We start from the raw sequence: 22,023 nt of genomic DNA on the forward strand, positions 1-22,023 counted from the left end.
CACACAGCATATACATGCATGCATGCACACAATACACACCCATGCACAACCTGTATGTACACACACGCATATACACACCAACTTACACATGCACACACTCAAGCCACTCTTGTGTTTTCCATTAATCTTATCACAGTCTAAAGCACTATGTATTACTTTCTTATTTATTGGATTCATTGTCTTTCTCACTTGACTAGAAAAGGATTTCTTTTAGACCAGGGACTTTTTTTGTCTCTCTTGTTCATGTCTGTGCCCCCACACCTGGAATGGTGCCTGACACAAAGGAGATGCTCAGTTAATATGCGGCAACGGAGTGAATGAAGCAGCCAGAAGGGAAAGCTGGGACCTTTTCTCTGCAATCTCCACCTGAGTCACATCTTCAGCTGCCTCTGGAAAGTATGAGAGACTATGAGTGAGAGTGAGATGAGGCCAGTGGGGGTGGAGGGACAGGAAGAAGAGGAGGACAAGGGGGAAAGGGGAGGGGCCAAACCCCAGCTCTAAAGGCAGGCCCAGGACCCACGAGTGCCTGTCTGCAGCGTGCGAAGCCCAGGAGTGTTGGGCAATTGTGGTTTTCCTCCTAGCCCGCAGGACCCAGCTGTGCAAACCTAGCCTGAGTGTCTAGGGCTTCATCCACGCAGGCATGGAGGAGACAGTGGTGCAGCCCTCAGTGTTCGTGGTGGGTGGACAGATGGACATCCCATTCAGGAGGCTGGAGAGCAAAGCCCGGAGACAGCCCTGCAGTGCCGCCAAGTTGAGTCTGGGCCTCCTGCTGCTGATGATGGTGGCTGGGCTGATGGTGCAGGGCTGGTTTCTGCTCCAGCTGCACTGGCGCGTGGGGAAAATGGTCACTCCACTGCAGGTGAGTGGGGCCTGGAGGCTGGAAGCAGGCGAGTCTCCAGTGTCCCTGTGTGTCTCTGTGCATGGTATGCAGGGTCGGGGACAGACTTGTAGCAGCCCAGGGCAAATTCACTCACCTCTCTGAATCTCAATTTCTTCATCTTTAAAATGGGTACGAGCCCTGGCCGATTTGGCTCAGTAGTTGGAGTGTCGGCCCGCAGACCAATAAATCGTGGGTCTGATTCTGGTCAAGGGCACATACCTTGGTTGTGGTTCATAGCGGCCTTGGTTAGGGTCATGCGGGAAGCGGCCAGTGGATGTGTCTCTCTCACATGGATGTTTCTCTCTCTCTCTCTCTCTCTCTCCCCATTCCTCCTTCCCTCTCTATCTGAAGAAAAATAGAAAACTATCCTTGGGTGAGGATTTTAAAAAGAAAATGAGAGTGTCCATCTTGGAATAAAATACGATATTGTGTATGTTGTGCCCGTGGTGGCTGGCATATGGCAAGTGTTCAACCAATAAAAACCAACATTCCTTTTTTAAAAATTAAGGTATAACTGCCCTAGCTGGTATGGCTCAGTTGGTTGAGCATTGTCCTGTATATTGAAAAGTTACTGGTTCAATTCCTGGTCAGGACACATGCCCAGGTTGTGGGCTTGATCCCCGGCTGGGGTGCGTGTAGGAGATGGCCAATTGATGTTTCTCTCACACATCGATGTCTCTCTCTCAAATCAATAAAAACATATTTAAAAAAATTAAATGAAACATAAAATAAAATAAAAATATAACTGACATACAACTTTGTGGAAGTTTACGATGTACAACGTATTGATATGATACATTTAAATTACAATATAATTGCTATTGTAGCATTAGCTAGCATTTTTATGGTGTCACATAATAATCATTTCTTCTAATTTGAGAACAAATCTAGTCTCTTAGCAAGTTTAATGTTTATAAAACAGTTTTGTTGTCTTTTGCCCCTGCAATCGACCTTCTGACATCGTGAATTATTATTAGCCGTTCCTAATCACTATCATTGGGATTGCTGCTAATCACTTTGTCCAAATCACTGAGAATCTCTCTGTGTCGGTTTCAGTTGGCCGTGGATGTGACTGTGTGTCTGCTGGTATCACCTGTGCATCTGTGTGTCCCATGTCATGCCCATGCGGTCAAGACTTTGTGTACTGTGTCTCTAGGTCTTTCCCTTTGTGTCTGGATCTGGTGGCCACATGTGCATGTCCACGTGTCCACATGGACTGTGCTGCTGTCCTATGTACACACACCCACATGTCCATGCCTTTGCCTGTCCAAGCCCCGTGGGTTGACATTGTCTTTTTCTTTGGGTCTCTATGAGTCACAGAACCACCTGGTTCCATAAACCATGCATCTATATGTCTGTGTCAATGTGTGTCTTGTCAGTGTCACCTAAGTGCCCAGTGTCACGTTGGTATTTATGTCCACATGTCTATATATCATGAATATTATTTATTGAATAAACCCTTATAGAGTGCCAGGCACTATGATATGCTTTGCACATAAGAATTCATTGAATCCTAAGCAGGCACTTTTCATATGTCCATTTACAGAGGAGGAAACTGAGCCACCATGTAGTTACAAGGTTACTATGGGTGGGGGAAGGGGGTACACCTGGCTCTGGGTGTGTATCTGAGGGTGATGATGAACCATAGTCTGCATGTGAGTTTGAGTGATGCCAGGACATGAGCCCCACAGGTCCTCACTCTGGGCTCCTCTGCATTTTCAGGAGCAAGGTGCAGGATCCTTGAAGAAGCTGGTACAAGGTGAGTCAGGGTCCTGGTCCCCAAGGATGGGTGTGGGATGGTTCCCACACTGCTCCCAACCTTGTTGCCCAATGGGATTTGCACAACGGACCCAACGTCCCACAGGTGCCCCTCCCCCAAGCCTGAGAAGCAGAAGTTTGGGTCACTCCGGAAAGAGTGAGGTTGACACCAGGAGGTGGACTTGATGACCTCTGGGAGGCTGGCCCTTACCCCCTATACTACCTTCAGCTCTGACCTCTCTCTCTCTCCAGGGCGGAAGTCCCGCCAGGCCAATCCAGCAGCACATCTCACAGGTGAGGGGTCCCTGGATCTTGGCACAGGGTGGGGATCAGGGTGTCCTGAGAAGACCAGACAGACACACATGTCAGAGTATTCATTCATTTATTCAATATCTATTCAGAGTTGCCCAGAGCACAGGCACATGTATTTCTAATTTTATTCATTGAATAAGCCTGTAAACAGGGCTTACTACATGTTGGGCACCATAATACACTTTATGCATATTAATTCATTAACTCCTAAACAGGTACAATCCATTTATCCATTTTATTGAGATTGAAACTGAGGCACACAGAGGTATAAGGCTGCTAGGCTGGGGTGGGCTCTGCCTCCATTCCTTGATTCTTCCACTACAAGTTTTGGTGCTTTTGTCAAGCTACTTAATTGCTCCGTGCCTCAGTTTCCCCGCCTGCAAGAGGGCAACAAGATGAGTTAAGATGTAAGAAGCAAGTGACTTCACTTCTCTGTGCCTCGGTTTCCCAGCCTGCAAGAGAGGATAAAGTGGATTAATACAAAGAAAGTTCTCAAACAGCCTAGCACAGAGAGGGGTGGTGATGGGCCCAAGTTCACACAGCAAGTGTGGGGCATGTGCTGACCAGTCCCCCTTGCCTCCCTCCCCAGGGGCCAACTCCAGCTTGACCAGCAGAGGGGGCCCGCTGCTCTGGGAGACAAAGCTGGGCCTGGCTTTCTTGAGGAACTTCCACTACCGTGATGGTGCCCTAGTGGTTGCGCGAGCTGGCTACTATTACATCTACTCCAAGGTGCAGCTGGGTGGTGTGGGCTGCCCGCAGGGGCTGACCAACGGCCTGCCCATCACCCACGGCCTCTACAAGCGCACGCCTCGCTATCCAGAGGAGCTGGAGCTGCTGGTCAGCCGGCGGTCGCCCTGTGCGCGAGGGACCAGCACCCGCATCTGGTGGGACAGCAGCTTTCTGGGTGGCGTGGTTCACCTTGATGCTGGGGAGGAGGTGGTCGTCCGTATGCCAGAGGAGCGCCTGATCCGACTTCGTGATGGCACCCGGTCCTACTTCGGGGCTTTCATGGTGTGAAGGAAGTCGTGATGGTGGATTGGATGGGGGCCTGACCACAGAGGTTCAGGAGACAGAAAACCTGACTTTGGAGGATATCCCAGGAACCCTAAAACTCGGCAGCTTGGGAGTCATCAGGCACCACCAGGGGCCAAAAACTCAGCCACCCTTAGAGGTTGGAGAGGACCAAGAGAAATTGCACACCCTGCCACAGACAATGCTGGAAACAAAGACCCACAGACTTGGGGTCTGGAGGCCTCCAAACGGGATAAAGCTAACCTGCCTGATATTTAGGAAGGAGGGTGGGGTGAGTATGCTTCTGATTCTGAGGAAAGTGGGACTTGGGGGTCCAGGGACTTGACTGAGAACAGGAAACCTCACTTTCCCCACCCTCACAAATGTGGGCGGAGGTGGGGGGAATTTATCATCCAGACTCATCTATGTGGAGAGCCCAGCCCCACTCACAGTCACAGTCACACTCAAGTTCTACCCACAGGCTTGTGGCCACACCTCAGCCTGGTCACCCAGTTACACTAAAAGACACAGGCACAGGGATGTATTGGTAAATGTTTAAGAACCAGCTCTTCTGAGAGGAGAGAGCCTTCCTAGCATTTGCCCATTTCCATGGTGTAAATGCTCCCACCATGGCTGGTTTCTGGCTACTGAAATATTATCAGTCTCTGGCTGTATCCAGGCACTGCTAAGCAGTCACATCTCGCTAGGACACCACAGCTATGCTCCAGTGCCCAGGCCAGGCTTGACACACAATGGGCACTCAGAAAATATTTGAAGAAAGAAGGGAGGAAGGGAAGGAAGAGAGAGAGAGAAAGAACAGAAACCTATAAAATCACAGCTCCACAGACTCGAGGACACAAAGCATCAGATTCTCACACAATCGCATTCAAGGCATTGCAAACACTTAGTCACTGACACTGAATGATAACCACATACAATATAACACAAGTCATCATCACAACTCCCGGCACCTACATGAGCCATACAGTCACACACATGATCATCACATCCGTCTTCCACATGCCACCTCACAGTCAGACTCATCACATATAAACATCATGATGACAAACACATCACACACATACACACACACACACACACACAGCCTGTAGTTCCTCTCAGCCAAGACAAACACTTCTTGGGTTGAGGATCAGACTTTGTCTATAACCCCTGAGCCCCTGACCACTGGTCTTGGAATAAATGGCAAATGTTGTATCTGGGTCTGTCTAGTCTTAAGGCAAGCATTGCTTGTAGAGACAGAGGAATAGATGGAATGATGCATAGAGGTCACTTTATGGATAAGTGCCTTGGTCTGCCTTCCCCTCAAATCCACAATTCCTGAGGAAGTGGAGGCTACATCCTGCCCAGCACCCTTATTGCAGACATCTGGTACAGAGTAGCAGTCTGGAAGCTCAGTATGATTGGAATCATGGGAAGATTGTGGGGGGAAGGGAACTAATAATATGCATACAGATGATCTGTGCAAATGAACATATACTTGGGTGTGGCTGGAGAGAAATCTTACTTCCAAGGACCCTAGGATGAGGACTCAGACCCCAGAGGTGAATAAATTACTACTATTATTATTGCTGTTGATATTGTTGTTGTCATTGTTGCCTGATACCGGGGTGAAGGAAACAGGCTTTGCATTCTGACAATACTAGGTTCCAGTTCTACACCACCACTTCCTGGTTGTGTGTCTTTGAGCAAGTCCTATCACCTTTCAGTGCCTCAGTTTTCTCATCTGTAAAATGGGAGATTACAACAGACCTTGCCTCCTAGGTGTGTTGTAAAGATGGAATCAGATTAGTCATGGAAAAGCCATTTGGTACAGCCCCTGATACACAGTCAGAGCTCTGTAAGTGGGCGAGTGTCGTACGTGATTTAGAAATACCAAGAAGAGTGTTTCTCAGGCGCTTTTCCTCTGCCAGACATCTTGTGTCACATCTTTTTTTTTTTTTTTTATCCTCACCAGAGGACATTTTCCCATATTTTTGTTCAGGTAGAGTGGGAGGGAGAGAGAGGAACAGAGAGAGAGAGAAACATCGATGTGAAAGGGACACATCGAGTGGCTGCCACCCGCACAACCGACCAGGGCCGGGGACAAACTGCAACCGAGGAACATGCCCTTACCGGGAACCGAACCCGGGTCTCTCAGGACCGCAGGTCGACGCTCTAACCGCTGAGCCAAACCGGCCAGGGCTTGTGTCACATCTTTATATACACACCTGGGCAGGAGTTATTGCTGTCCCCATGTTCCTGATGTACAGAGGCAGGGATGCTGTCCCCACCCCCATCCCCAGCAAGGACACAGGGCTTCATGTCTGTCTGCCCTTACTGGGCTGGTAGGAGATGGGACAGCCCCAAATGCCTGGTTCCACCCCCCGCTGGAGTTTCCTTTACCCTCATCATGGTCTTTCTGTTTCTGTGGCTTTCATGAGAAGACTAAGGTGTGGGGCCAAAGCATTTATCTCAGCCACTAACTTCCGCCTGGGGATGGAACCTTTCACTAAGTTTAGCCTTCAAAGATCATTCCTGTAAGTGGCCTCCCAACCTTGAGGTGAAGGAGAGAGAGGAAGGCGAAGGGGGTAAGGAGGATAGGTAGGAGTAGGAGGGGTATGAAAAAAGAGGGAAGGACAAAGAGGAAGAAGGAGGAAGAGCCTGAGAGAGCCCTGCAGGCTCACAGGCTGCTGCAGCAGGGCACCCAGATGGGTTTCAGATACTGTGTGGGAGCAGGAAGTCCTTAGCTCAGGCCACTAACCTACTTTTCAACTTCTTAGAAGTTTATCTACTTAATTTCCGCTTTTACTTACTGGGCTACAGTGTCTTTACAGATTTCACCCTTCCCTCCACCCCAATTAACTCTTCTTTGGGACCTGAATTTTACCATACTCAGGCCCTTGGCAGGAAACCCTCCCCCGTTCTCTTAATCTCTTGTCAAGACTTAAAGGTGGCAGAAGTGAAAATAATGATGATAAAGTCATTTATTAATTTCCTACTATGATGCTCTGCCCCTCCTGCTAAAAGTACTGTATTCAAACACTGAGATGCATCCTCTCAGAGAAACAGAGTGGTTCTTATGCCAGAGCCAGAGTGCCTGGGTTCAAATACTCCTGCAATGTCACTTCCCATCTATTCTTGGCTTTTCTGGGCCTCAGTTTCCTCATTTGTAAAACAGGATGAATAGTTGCCCCTATGTTACCCTAGTTATTGTGAGATGAAATGACTTGAGCCTTCAAGTATTTTTCCAGAGCTTGGCCCACGGGGAGCTCTTTAATCCTTAGTAGATACTCTTTTTGTAAGCATCATTATAGTCACTTGCACATTTAAATTTCATATTCTTTTCAGCTATTATATCAAAGGTGACCTCTCATTCATAGGCCACATCAAGTCACTGGGTGTGTTTTTAAAACAGGAATAAGTAGCCAATTTTAAACATTACAAAACTTTGCAAGTGGACAAATACAGGGTTTCTGGATTTTCTTGTAAAGTTGCAAACTGTGACAACAACCCAGGTTGGGATAGGTAGTGGCTATCCCTTTTGGAGAAGGCATGAGCTCACCAGCTCACTGCAGTTTCCACCACTCCCAGTTGTCTCCCACATGGAAGCTGAATGTCAGTTGCCTTTTCTCACCAGACTATGCAGTTGTCTTTCTTTCTTTTCCAAAAAAATTTTATTGATTTTTTTTTTTTTTTTTAGAAAGCAGAAACAAGAGAGAGAGAGAGAAACATTGATGTGAGAGCAAAACATCAATAGGCTGCCTCCCGAATGCCCCCTCCCAGGGATCGAGACTGCAACCTGGGTATATACCCTGACTGGGAATTGAACTGGCAACCTTCTGATGCATGGGATGACACCCAACCAACTGAATCACACCAGCCAAGGCACAGTTGTTTTTCTTAAAGTAATAATGACCATTAATTATAGGTCATGCTTCTAATGTACTTACTGGGTGCCAGACACTGTTAAGTGCATTAATTCACAGTAATTCATTTCATTCTCACAATGATCCTGTTATGATCTCTGTTTTATGGATGAGGAAGTCCAGGTACAAAGAGGTTAAGTCACTGCTTCATCAAAGGTGAGAAAACAACCTGAGATGACTATGAGTTTCAAGAAAAATGAGAGTTCTGCCTGGCAGAAGTGGTTCAGTGGTTGAGCATCAACCCATGCACCAAGAGGTCACCAGTTTGATTCCCAGTGAGGGTACATGCCCAGGTCATGGGCCCGATCCCCAGTGGGGGCATGCAGGAGGTGGCCAATTGATGTTCTCTCTCATCGATGTTTCTATCTGTCTTTCCCTCTCCCTTCCTCTCTCTCTAAAATCAATAAAGAAAAACAAGAGTTCATGGTTGCATTAGTTTTCTATTGCTGCTGTAACAAATTCCCACAAACTTAGTAACTTAAAACAATATTAATATATTTTAATAATTTTTTAAAAAAAAATGTTTTCAGCCCTGGCCGGTTTGCTCAGTGGCTAGAGCATTGTCCTGTGGACCAGAGAAGTCCAGGTTCAGTTCCCGCTAAGGGCACGTACGTCATACCTCGGTTGCAGTTTGTCCCCGCTCCAGTTGGGGTCGTGTAGGTGGCAACGACTCCATGTGTCTCTCTCACATCAATGTTTCTCTCTCTCTCTTCCTCCCTCTCTCCCTCCCACTCTATCTCTCTTTTTTTTATCCTCACCCAAGGACATTTTTCCATTTTTTGTTCAGATAGAGTGGGAGGGAGAGAGAGAAACATCGACGTGAAAGGGACACATCAAGTGGCTGCCACCCACATACCCAACCAGGGCCAGGGACAAACTGCAACCGAGGTACAAGCCCTTAGCAGGAACCGAACCCGGTTCTCTCTGGACCACAGGCCTACGCTCTAACCACTGAGCCAAACCGGCCAGGGCCCTCCTGCTCTATCTCAAGATAAATGCAAAAATGTCCTCAGGTGAGGATAAAAAAAAACAAAAACATGTTTTCATTGATTTTAGGGAGCGAGGAAGGAAGAGGGGGAGAGAGAGAGAAACATCGATGAGAGAGAAAAATCTCTTGCTACCTCCTGCACACCCCCTACTGGGGATTGATCCCAAACCTTGGCATGTACCCTGACCAGGAATCAAACCAGTGACTTTTTGTTACATGGGATTACATTCAACATACTGAGCCACACTGGCCAGGGCAAAACAATACTAATTTATTATTTTTCAGTTCTGGCAGTCAGAGGTCGGACATGAGTCTTATGGGACTAAAATCAAGGTGTCAGTAGGAAGGCTTTATCTCCAAATCCTTTTCCCAGTCTTCCTCTGTGGGACCCCAAACACACATGTGTAGGACACATGATTCTCAACTCACCAGGAATGTAAATAATTTAACTTCCTTTTTGTTCCTAATACAATTTAATTTATGTAAAGACCCCTTTGCACCAGGGTGCTAAGAAGTTGATATCAGTCAATTGGGAACCACCCCTCCCCACATGCTCCTTTCCCAAGAGTGTCAAAATTCCAGGGAGCTCAGGAAATGCCAAGGCATCAAAGGTGAAGGAGGGGTCAATCTGATCCCCAATCTACAGACCCACATGTGTGCCAGCGTCAATCTGCTTCCAATCCATCAGCTCCCCATTTTCTACTTGTGACCTGTTGAGAATGGTGCAATCACTGAACCTGGCCAATTTTTGGTGATAAAGCTGATTTTGGGCCAAGAAACTCTCTGAGGCTCTCTGTGGCTTCAATTGCCCAGAGATACCACTGAGTCATTTCCTCTTTGGAGACCTGCAACACCTCTGGGTTATGCAACAAGGAACCCCACCATGTTTCCAGTGTTTTTGGGTTTTTTTCCCCCAAAAGCAGGACACAGGAACTTCCTCCTTGTTATGGGTGCTGAGTTGTGCCCCCTAAAATTCATATGTTGAAACTCTAAGCCCCAATATCTCAGAATGGGGCTGTATTTGGAAATAGTGCCTTTAAAAGAAAAATTAAGGTAAAATGAGGTGATTAGAGTTGGCCCTAACCCAATATGACTGGTGTCATAAAAAGAGATTGGTCACAGCCCGGCTGGTGTGGCTCAGTGCTTGAGCATTGACCCATGCACCAAAAGGTCTCTGGTTTGATTCCCGGTCAGGGCATATGCCCAGGTTGTGGACCCAATCCCCAGTGGAAGGTATGCTAGAGGCAGCCAATTGATTTTCTCTCTCATCGATGTTTCTATCTCTCTTTCCCTCTCCCTTCCTCTCTCTCTAAAATCAATAAAGAAAAAAATTGTTTTAAAAGAGAGATTGGTCACAGACACACACATAGGGAGGGTCATGTGAAGACACAGGGAGAAGACGACCATCAACAAGTCATGGCTTCGGAAGGAACCAGCCCTGCTGACTCCTTCCTTGGTCCCAGACTTCCAGCCTCCAGAACTGTGAAAGACTATATTTCTGTTGATTGAGCCCTTCTGTTAGGGGTACTTTACTAGCCCTAGCAAATTAATACAAGACTTCTCTTTCCACCTGTCCTAGGTAATCTTGTTCTTGACTGAGAAGGTAGGGAGAGGCATTGGAGATGGGATCTTTACAAGTGAAAGAGAGAGGCAGAGAGGCTGAGTCAGAGGAAGTGCACAGTGGAATCAGAGGTTGGAGTTGCCGGGGGAGGAGGGTCGGCAAGCCAGGAATGCAGGTAGCCTCTGGAAGTTGGAAAAGGCAAGGAAATAGATTTATCCCTAGAATTTCCAGAAAGAATATAGCCCTGCTGACACCTTGATTTTAGTCCAACGAAACTGATTTGGATTCTGACCTCTAGGGCTGGAAGAGAACTGGTTTCTCTAAATGTGTGGTTACTTGTTACAGGAGCCAAAGCAACTCACATAGCAGGCAGGGATCTGGGTAGTACATCACGGCTCCATGACAGTCCGCCCTCATGCCACTTGGTTCCACCTGCTTTGTAAAGAGGTTTGCTTCATTTAGAGAAAGCTACAGCAGGAGTCCTGTTCATCTTCATTCCAACCAGAAAATGGATGTAAATGGGATGAGCCACAGCTGCAGCTGAATCTAGTAACCTCAGCTTATACTCATCACGTTCCTCCCCCACCACCCATTTATTCTAAAGTCCCTCCACCCTCAGCTGGTGCTCTGCTGATTGATGCAGCTTACCTGATGGGGTAACCCAGTTCCTCATCCCCGAGTTATCTAACACTCTGATCACCAAGCTTTTAGACATTCTAGAGTGACACTAATTTCTGCCATTCCACTGTGATGCCATATTGCATTTGATGGACAACTTTGGTGGGCAAGGGATGTGTAGGGTAGCAATTCTGGAAACTCCCACTTGTCCTTATCCACAGAAAAAGCTTACTGACACCCGATCTGCTCAGTGATTTGCAAGTGCCAAGGGCCTAACAGGCATCATCTCTAAACCCTCACAACCCCCTATGATGTTGACACAATGATTGTCTCCTCACCACAGAAGAGGAAACGGAGGCATAGGGAGGTGAATAACTGAAGGCCCTTCACCTAGGAAGTGGTGGAGGCCTCTGGTCTCAGAGGCCTTACCCTAAACCACACTCCTAAATCTATCAAGTAGTACTCCAGCCTACGAGTAGACTCATTTTTTAAAAAATCCTCACCCAAGAATATTTTTCTATGTATCTTCAGATAGAGAGGGAGGGAGGGAGAGGAAGAGAGAGAGAGAGAAACATCGATGTGAGGGAGACATCAATTGGTTGCCATCCACATGTTCCCAAACAGGGCCAGAACCAAGCTGCAACTGAGGTACGTGCCCTCGACCAGATTTGAACCCATGACTCTTTGGTCCGCTGGCTAATGCTTTAACTGCTGAGCCAAACCATCCAGGGCTATGCATAGACCCATTTTATTATCCACTCCCCTACTAATGAACACACTGTTTGTTTCATAGTATTATACACATGCTGTGATGAATGAACATCTTCGTGTGTGTCTTTTGGTGCAGAGGGTCCTCCTCTCACAGGTTCTGGATGCCTTCAGATGAGAGTTGGGTGAAAGGTTTTGAGCCTATGTGTGTTGATCTCCATCCTGGGACCTGAAGGACTTTAAATCTACGATTTCCAACCAGTTTTTCTGTATGCCTCATCCTTTCTACTCCACACTCTGCTCCACCTCCTACTTCAGGACATTCTCACCTAAACTTGGCCCTGAGGGCTAGCTCTCCACTCTCCTTGGGAGCTTTCATATGTCACCCTGGCCAAGTCCCTTCACCGTAATGAGTCTATATAAATCCCCAGTCTGTCAGTTACTGGTTAAATGATCTTAAGCAGCTGAATTAATCTCTCTCTGTCTCAGTTTCTTTTTCTATAAAATGTAGATAATAATATCTCCACTACTTCATACCTTATAATACAACCCCCACTACCTGGGCATAGTTAAGATATGCCAAGTGCTTTGTTACATGGGTACTAGCATAGACTAGGTCAATAACATTGACCACCATTGTTAATGTTATCATTATTTATTCCCATTATCCCTTTCCCCATTCAAGCAGTAGTTGACTTTGCATGTTCATTCCTTCCCAAGAGAGATGTTGGAAACCAGGAATAACCTCTGAGTCTCTTACTGGCATCAATCTCCAAAAGCTTAAAGTGATCAGGAGGTTTGGGGTTTGGTCAGAATTGGGGGAATAAGTAGGGATAATTCTGAAGAACTGTCCAGCCTCAGAGGGCCCATGAGATCCACTGAAGCCTGTGTGTTCCTGCACCACATCTAAGTTCACCATCTGCCTGGTCCTGCCGCCCTCACCTCCCTACAGTTGCTGGACCTGACAGCATTTTGCAATTACCCTCCAGCATGCGAATCTCTATTTCAGAGTCTGTTTCCTTGAAACCCAGTCTATTTAGAGGGGCCTCAGCTGACACATACAGACCCAGTTTGTACTACAAATGCATAGACGTGCTGAGTCAAGTATAACAAAATACTGTAACATAAACAAGCTTGCAAAGAAGAAAGAAAAGTCCCTCAATGCCAAAATGAAGAGAGAAATTAAAGCCAGAGTGACACTGATGAGCTGTTGTTGCAGGGGGTTTAATCCCAGAAGTAGACTCTCTGGGGCAAGAGATGAAAAGCTGATAACCCTGCTGACAGAGCTCTATGGGACACAGAGGAAGGGAAAGTGAGGCTCCATCCAGAGCCTGAGGCTTAGAAATATAGTCCATTCTGATTAAGAGTGTCTAGAAAATCTCTCCCTATTCGGGTGGGGAAAAATGTCACCCAGAAGAAATGAAGACCTCAGACCTGCGTTACATGTTAAGTAGAGTGAACATGGAGTCCTACTTAACAGAAAGTTCAAGAACCAAAGGTAAGCTTCATGGGGGCAGAGAATTTGTCTGTTTTGTTCACCTATAATCACTAGAACCCGAAACACTGCATAATACACAGTAGGTTCTCAAGCAATAATGGTCGAATAAATGAACTGTGACTGATTTTGACCAATAGAATGTTATAGAAGTGACATTACATGAATTTAGGGTCTGGGCCTTAGGAGGTCTAGCAGCTTCCACTTTTGCCTTCTCAGAGCCCTGAGCAGCCATGTGGAGAAATGTAGCTGTCCTGTGAGAGAGAATGGGTGAACAAAGAGGTTCTGGAGGGTGAAGGGCATGAGAGGGAAGACGTAGTACTTCCACCAGCCCCAGATGAGCTGCTCCTTCCTGTGGAACTGGAACAAACCAGCCCCGTCAAGCCCTGCCAGGCCAACTCACAGAACTATGAGCAAATAGAACAGTTATTGTTTTACATGATTAAGTTTCAGAGTGTTTTGTTATGCATTAGTAGGTAACTAATAGACCATGAAATCCCTTTTCTAAAATCATTCAAATAGGCAGGCAGGCAGACAGACAAAAATACGAATAGATGAATAGATGGATGGGTGTTTAGATGGGTGGTTAGATGGGTAGGAGATGAATGAATAAATAGGTAGATAAATGAAAGTGAATGAATGTATGGGTGGGTGGATGGATGAGTGTCCGGATGGATGAGTGGGTGGGTGAATAGATGGATGAGCGGATGGACAGTTGGATGTATTTTTAAATACATTACTGGATTTAATTTACTCATATTTTATATAAGATTTTTGTATCTGCATTTGGGAGGGAGATTTTTTTCCAACTGAGATTTTTTTCCAACTCATACTATCCTAATTTTAGGGTTCGGTATTAAAGCAATGCTGTTTCATAAAAGGAACTGGGTATGGGTATTCTTCCCTATATTTTGGAGCAGTTTGTATATGGTTAGCACTAATGGTTACACAGATTTAGGAGAACTCATTGGTAAACACATCTGAATCTGGTTCTTATTTATGAGAAGTGTTGTTTTTTGTTTTTGTTTTTGTTTTGTGGAGGAGGTTTTCAAGTTATTACTCCATTTCTTTAATGAGTTTTAAATTGTTTAGACTTTTTTTTTTTTAGTTTTGGGTTTTTAAAGCTATATTTTTCTAGAAATTTGGGTTTTCTATCTACATTTTCACAATTATGGGTGAATAGATGCCACCCTGATAAATAAAATAATTCTTCATGTATTCTTGTTTTAATCTTTTTATTTTATTTATTTATTTTTAATTTTTAAAATTTTTTATCTTTATTGTTGAATGTATTACAGATGTTCCTCATATTTCCCCCATTGACCCCCCTCCTCCCCACTCTTGCCCCCTCCTGCCTTTTCCCACACTGTTGTCTGCATCCATTGGTTATACATATATACATATAAGTTCTTTGGTTTATTTCTTCTCTCCCCCAACCCCCTTCCCTTTGAGATTTGTCAGTCTAGCAACCAATTTGTACTTCTTTACCCCTTCACCTTTTTCACCCATTCCCCCAACCCCCCTCCCACCAGGCAACCAACAAAACATTCTCTGTATCCATGACAATGTTTCTGTTCTGCCTGTTTTTTTTGTTTGTAGATTCCCTCGTCGACAGATATGTATTTATTGACATTTTGTTTGTTCATATATTTTATTTTTTTCTTCAAAAAGACCCTTCAACATTTCATATAATAACAGTTTGGTGGTGATGAACTCCTTTAACTTTTTCTTGTCTGGGAAACTCTCTATATGGCCATCAATTCTAAATGACAACTTTGCAGGATAGAATAACCTTGGCTGTAGGTTTTTGCGTTGCATCACTCTGAATATTTCTTGCCACTCCGTTCTGGCCTGCAAAGTTTCTTTTGAGAAATCAGCTGACAGCCTTATGGAAATTCCCTTGTAGGTAACTCACTGCTTTTCTCTTGCTGCTTTTAAGATTCTCTCAGTGATCCCACTTCTAGGAATATTCCCTAAGAAGCATAAAACACCAATCAGAAAGAATATATGTACCCCCATCTTTGTAGCAGCACTATTTACAATCGCTAAGATCTGGAAACAGCCCAAGTGTCCATCAGTAGACGAATGGATCAAAAAGCTGTGGTACATATACACAATGGAGTACTACGCAGCGGTAAGAAAGAAAGATCTCTTATCCTTTGAGACTACATGGAGGGACCTTGAAAGTATCATCCTAAGTGAAACAAGCCAAACAGAGAAAGATAAATTTCATATGATCTCACTTATTTGTGGAATATAATGAACATAACAGTTTGAGGAATGGGGTAGCCCCAGAGACGCGGAAGCGAGGTACAGACTGACAATCTCCTAAAAAGTGGGGAGGTGGGGGAGGGATGAACCACAGAACTTATACGCATGTATGCATGAACAGTGGACATGGACAACAATCTGGGGAAGGGGCAGGGAGGGAGGGGAAGGGGGGAATCAGTGGGGGGAAAAAGGAGAAACATCTGTAACAAAAATTAATCAATAAAAAAAAAAAAGATTCTCTCTTTGTCTTGAACCTTTTGCATTTTGATGATGATGTGTCTTGTTATGGGCCTCTTGGGGTTCATCTTGTTTGGGACTCTCTGTGCTTCCTGGACTTGTATGTCTGTTTCCTTCACCAAGTTAGGGAAGATTTCTCCCATTATTGTTTCAAATAGGTTTTCGATTTCTTGTTCTCTCTCTTCTCCTACTGGCACCCCCAAGATACGAATGTTGGCACGCTTGAAGGTGTTTCAGAGGCTCCTTACACTCTCCTCGTTTTTGTGGATTCTTTTTTCTTTTTTCTGTTCTGATTGGGTGTTTTTTGCTTCCTTATATTCCAAATCGATGGTTTACGTCTTGGTTTTACCTACTCTACTGTTGAATCTGTGTAAATTATTCTTTATTTCAGTTAGTGCCTCCTTCATTTCTGACTGGTCCTTTTTTATGCTTCTCAGGCCCTCACTAAGTTCACTGAGGTTCTCACTCAGTTCATTGAGCATCCTTATAAGCAGTATTTTGAACTCAGCATCTGTTAGGTTGCTTATCTCCATTTTGCTTAGTTCTTTTCCTGGGGTTTTGTTCTGTTCTTTCATTTGGGACCTGTTTCTTCGTCTCCTCATTTTGGCTGCCTCCCTGTGTTTGTTTCTATGTATTACTTAACGAGAGGTATGGGGCTCGCTGAGACCAGATGCTGCTTGTTTGAAAGACTTTAGGAAAACCTGAAGCAGTATCCAATCCTATGGTAAAGCAACTGGCAGCAGTTTGGGTGGGCCTGAAAGTTGGGTGGGGCGGGGCCTCAGGGAATCACAAGGGCAGGGCAACCAGTGTGAGTCCCAGGTATAGCAGCTATCTGCCGCCCCAGGGAAGGGCTCACCAAAGGAACAAAGGCCTCTAACAGCACATCTGTCCAGGAGAAAGCCCCCTCTCCAGCCCTCGCTCCAATGCCAAACAGCTCAGTTTTTCCCTGTATGTCTCTGGTGCCCCTCGAGCTGCCTCCCCTCTGAGCTTGAAGGGAGCAAGTCCGAGTAAGTTAGTGTGCGGGCACTTTAAGAGGAGCTGCCTGGGGCTCCAGCCACCTCAACTTCCCTGAGCCTCAGTTCCCGCTGGTTTTTCCAGCCAGAAGTAATGGGGACTTCTCTTCCTGGCACTGGAACCCTGAGTGGAGTGCCTGGTGTGGGACAGGGTCCTCTCAGTCCTCAGGGAGGACCTTCCCAGCCAAGGTGTCCTCCTGATTTTTATCCACCACACGTGGGTGTGGGGCCAGCCTGTTACGCCTTCGACCCTTCTACCGGTCTGGATATGGCTGCTGCTTTAATTTCGGAGTTGTAGGACTTCCATTCAGCTCAATTTCAGGTGGTTCTGAATGATGGTTTTTCTGTAGTTTAGTTGTAACTTTGATGTGGTTGTGGGAGAACTTAATACCGCATTTACCTACGCTGCCATCTTGACCAGAAGTCTTTCTTCATGTATTCTTTTTTTTTTTTTCCCCTCACCCGAGGACATTTTTCCATTTTTTGTTCAGATAGAGTGGGAGGAAGAGAGAGAAACATCGATGAGGCCGGGGACAAAGTGCAACCGAGGTCCGTGCCCTTAGCGGGAACCGAACCCGGGTCTCTCTGGACCACAGGCCGACGCTCTAACGCTGAGCCAAACTGGCCAGGGCTCTTCATGTATTCTTATTTCAACTTCTTCAGACTCCATAATTAGGCCCCCTTTTTTCATCATTAATATTTTTAATTTTCATCTTTTCTTTGTTTTTCCTTGATCAATGTCACTAGAAGTTTTTTCTCTTTTTTTCAAGAAACTAAACTTGACCATATTATGTGTTTGTTTTCTAAATTTTTTGCCCTAATTTTGACTATTTCCTTCCTCATGCTTTCTATGGCATTATTCTGTTGCTGTTGTTCGCATTTTTCTCATTTTTCTAACACTCTGAATTCAATACCTAGTTCATTGATTATCATGTAAGGCAATGCATTTTCCTCTAAGTGTTACTCTGGCTACAGGTCAGAAGTTTAATATGTAATGATATTCAGTTCTAGAGAGAAAAACATTGCATTCCTGTGTTCTGTTTTGTTAATGAATTTTATCTGCCTTCTTCCTTTTCCATATTATAAGTCTTGAGCTTCTCATGCCCGTTTGTTAGTTCTTGGTGCCAATGAGCAAAATAGCCACACGTCCTTTCTGCCTTGGCCAGTTTGACTCAGCGGTTAGAGCATCAGCCTGTGGACCAAAGTCACAGGTTCGATTCCGGTCAAGGGCATGTACCTTGGTTGTGGTTCGTCCCCAGCCCTGGTTGGGCTTATGCGGGATTCAGCCCTGGTCATGTGTCTGTCTCCTATCAATGTTTCTCTCTCTCTCCCTCCCTCCCATTCTATCTGAAGATAAATGGAAAAATATCCTCAAGTGAGGACTGAAAAAAAAACAAAGGAAAAGGAAAGAAGGAGAAAGAGATTGTCCAAGCATTTTTTTTATATTAATTAATTTTTTAAAATTGTTAACAGTATTGCAGATGTCTCCCATTCCCCCCCCTTTACCTCCCTCCACCCAGCCCCCACCACACCCCAGGCCTTCACCACCCCATTGTCTGTGTTCATGGGCTATGCATATATGCATATATATTCTTTGGTTAATCTCTTCCAGTCCCCCACTCCCACCTCCCTCCTCTCTGCCATCTGTCAGTCTGTTCCATGTTTCCATGTCTCTAGACCTATTTTGTTCATCAGTTTATCTTGTTAATTAGATTCCATATATAACTGAGATCATGTGATATTTGTCTTTCTCTGACTGGCTTATTTCATAATAAGTGAAATGTGGTAAAACGAACATAACAAAATTTACCATTTCAACCATTTTTAAGTACACTGTTCACTGGCATTAGGTACATTCATATTGTTGTGCAACCGTCGCCACCATCCACCTCCAGAACTTTCTCATCTTCCCAAACTGAAACTCTGTCCCCATTAAACTTTAACTCCCTATCCCCTCCCCCTCCCTCTGCCCCTAGCTCCCACCATCTACTTTCTGTCTCTATAAATCTGACTCCTCTAGGGATCTCCTATGAGTGGAACCACATGGCATCTGTCCTTTTGTGTTTGGTTTATTTCACTGAGCATAGTGCCTTTAAGGTTCATCCATGCTATAGCTGGTGTCAGGAACTTTCGTTCCTTTTTAAGGCTGGGTAATATTCCATTGTAGATATATTCCACATTTTATTTATCCATTCATCTGTCAATGGACACTCAGGTTGTTTCCACTCTTTGGCTGTTGTGAATAACCCTGCTCTGAACATGGGTGTACAAATATCACTTCAAGTCCCTGCTTTCCATTCTTTTGGATATAGACCCAGAAGTAAAATTTCTGGATCATATAATAATTCTATTTTTAATTTTTTGAGAAATTACCCTGCCGTTTTCTGTTGTGACTGCACCATTTAACATTCCCAACAGCTCCCCAAACCTTTTTATTGTGTATTTTACAGCAGCTCTGTTAATGTTCCATATATGTGGCCATGAGACCAAGCATGTTCATTATATTTTTGAAATCTATACCTTTACTTTGTCTGCTTAAGCTATCAAGCTCAAGAGAGGTGCTTTAAAAATCTCTCTCTTGCCCTGGCCGGTGTGGCTCAGCAGTTAGAGCGCCCGCCTGCGGTCCGGAGAGACCCGGGTTCGGTTCCCGCTAAGGGCATGTACCTTGGTTGCAGTTTGTCCCCGGCCCTGGTTGGTCATGCGGGTGGCAGCCACTCGATGTATCCCTTTCACATCAATGTTTCTCACTCTCTCTCTTCCTCTCTCTCCCTCCCACTCTGTCTGTACAAAAAATGGAAAAATGTCCTCGGGTGAGGATAAAAAAAAAAAAAAAACCTCTCTCTTTGGTGGTGTAATGATCTAATGCAAAGTATTTTACATTCTTTTTTTTTTTTTTCAATCCTCGCCTGGGGATATGTTTTCTAATTGGTTTTAGAGAGCAGGTGGGAGGGAGAGAGAGAGAGGTTAGAGAAACATTGATCAATTGCCTCCATTATGTGCAACCGAACTCACAACCTAGGTATGTGCCCTGATCAGGAATCGAGCCAGCAACCTTTTGGTGTACAGAATGATGCTCTAACCAACTGAGCAACCCTGCCAAGACAGTATTTTACATTCTTCTCCTCCCCCCTACTCCAGGTCTTCAAATTCTACACTGCATTTTACACTAATACCACATCTCAACCCTTAGCATCCACATGTTTGAGTAGTTCTCTCATGTTATTTTTGCTTCATTGATGTGAAACTGTTTTTAAGCACACACACATTTAGAATTGTTATATTTCCACAACAGAGACTTAATTATCTCTAGTAATGCTTTCTACATTAAAGTCTATGCTATCTGATAATAGCAGGGTTAAACTAACTTTCTTTATGGCTATTTACATCTTCGATTGGCAACTTGTTATATTGTTTATATTTAACTGCAAACATGTTTCTGGATTTTAATTTTTCTTATCCAATCTGACAATATTTGTCTTTTCATTTGAGTATTTACATCAACGCAGTCCAATAGAAATGTATCGTAAGCCATCTTTGTAATTTAAATTTTTCTAGCAGCCATAATTAAAAGGTTTTTTAAAATGGTGAAATTGACTCAGCTGGAAGCTGCTGCCGCCTCGGCTGCATCTGGCTACGGCGGCTGAGTCCTGCGAACTCGGTTGGGTGCAAGCCCTCCGCTGGTGCTGCACGGACTTGGTTGGGACCAGGGGACTCTGCTGGCAGCTGCTGCCACCTCAGCTGTGTCCCGCTACCGTGGCTGAGTCCTGCTAACTCGGCTGGGTGCTACGCCCTCAGCTGGGTGCCGCACATACTCGGCAGGGACCAGGGGGCTCGGTTGGAAGCTGCCCCCGAATCGGCTGCGTCCAGCGGCTGCGGCTGGGTCCTGTGGCTTCGGCTGAGTGCTATGCCCTCGGCTGAGTCCTGGGAAGAAATAAAAAACTTCATGGAAACCAATGAAAATGAAGACACAACAACACAAAATCTATAGGGTGCAGCGAAAGCAGTTCTGAGAGGGAAGTTCATCGCACTACAGGCCTACCTCAAAAAAACAAAAAAAAAATCTCTAATAGACTATCTAACCTCACAACTTAAAGAACTAGAGAGCAGACAAAAAGAAAAGCCCAGAGCAAGTAGAAGGAAGGAAATAGTAAAGATCAGAGCAGAAATAAATGACATAGAGACAAAAAAAACAATTCAAAGAATCAATGAAACAAAGAGCTGGTTTTTCGAAAAGATAAACAAGATTGATGGACCCTTAGCTAGACTCACCAAGAAACAAAGAGAGAGAACCCAAATACACAAAATCAGAAATGAAAGAGGAGAGGTAACAACTGACACCACAGAAATACAAAAGATCGTTAACAACTACTACGAAAAATTATATTGCAACAAATTCAACAATCTAAGCAAAATGGACAAATTTCTAGAAACACATAGTCTTCCAAAACTGGACCAGGAAGAGATAGAAAACTTGAACAGACCAATAAATACAGAAGAAATTGAAGAGGTAATCAAGACACTCCCAGCAAACAAAAGCCCAGGCCTGGATGGCTTCACGGGGGGAGTTTTACCAAACATTCAAAAAAGAACTAACACCCATTCTCCTCAAACTACTTCAAAAAATTCAAGAAGAAGGAAGACTTCCAAACTTGTTTTATGTGGCCAACATAATTCTAAATCCAAAACCAGATACAGACACTACAAAGAAAGAAAAATACAGGCCAATATCCCCGAAGAACATAGATGCCAAAATCCTGATCAAAATACTAGCAAATCGGATCCAGCAATACACCAAAAAAATTATCCACCATGACCAAGTGGGATTCATCCCAGGGATGCAAGGCTGGTACAATATTCGCAAATCAATCAACGTGATACACCACATAAATAAAATGAAGAATAAAAACCACATGATCACATCAATAGATGCCGAAAAAGCCTTCGACAAAATCCAGCAGCCATTTCTGATAAAAATGCTCAGCAATGTGGGAATAGAGGATTCATATCTAGACATAATAAAGGCCATATATGAAAGACCTACAGTCATCATCATACTCAATGGGCAAAAACTAAAAGCATTTTCCTTAAGAACAGGAACAAGGCAAGGATGCCCACTTTCGCCACACTTATTTAACAGAGTACTGGAAGTCTTACCCACAGCAATCAGACAGGCAGAAAAAATAAAAGGGATCCAAATTGGAAAGGAGGAAGTGAAACTGTCATTTCTTGCAGATGACATGATACT

At 44.7% G+C, this 22,023-nt stretch overlaps 1 protein-coding gene across 1 annotated transcript; it reads left to right on the plus strand.

The window, feature by feature from the left end:
• Positions 1-640: 640 nt before the first annotated feature.
• On the plus strand, positions 641-5,522 carry TNFSF14 (TNF superfamily member 14). Its single transcript, XM_036241004.1, has 4 exons — positions 641-859; positions 2,603-2,639; positions 2,891-2,932; positions 3,540-5,522. The coding sequence occupies exons 1-4, from the start codon at positions 641-643 to the stop codon at positions 3,965-3,967; spliced, it is 726 nt and encodes a 241-aa protein (XP_036096897.1). The 3' UTR covers positions 3,968-5,522.
• Positions 5,523-22,023: the final 16,501 nt, after the last annotated feature.

The sequence above is a fragment of the Molossus molossus genome, unplaced genomic scaffold (assembly GCF_014108415.1).
Source record: "Molossus molossus isolate mMolMol1 unplaced genomic scaffold, mMolMol1.p scaffold_m16_p_4, whole genome shotgun sequence".
In the NCBI taxonomy this organism is placed as follows: Eukaryota; Metazoa; Chordata; class Mammalia; order Chiroptera; family Molossidae; genus Molossus; species Molossus molossus.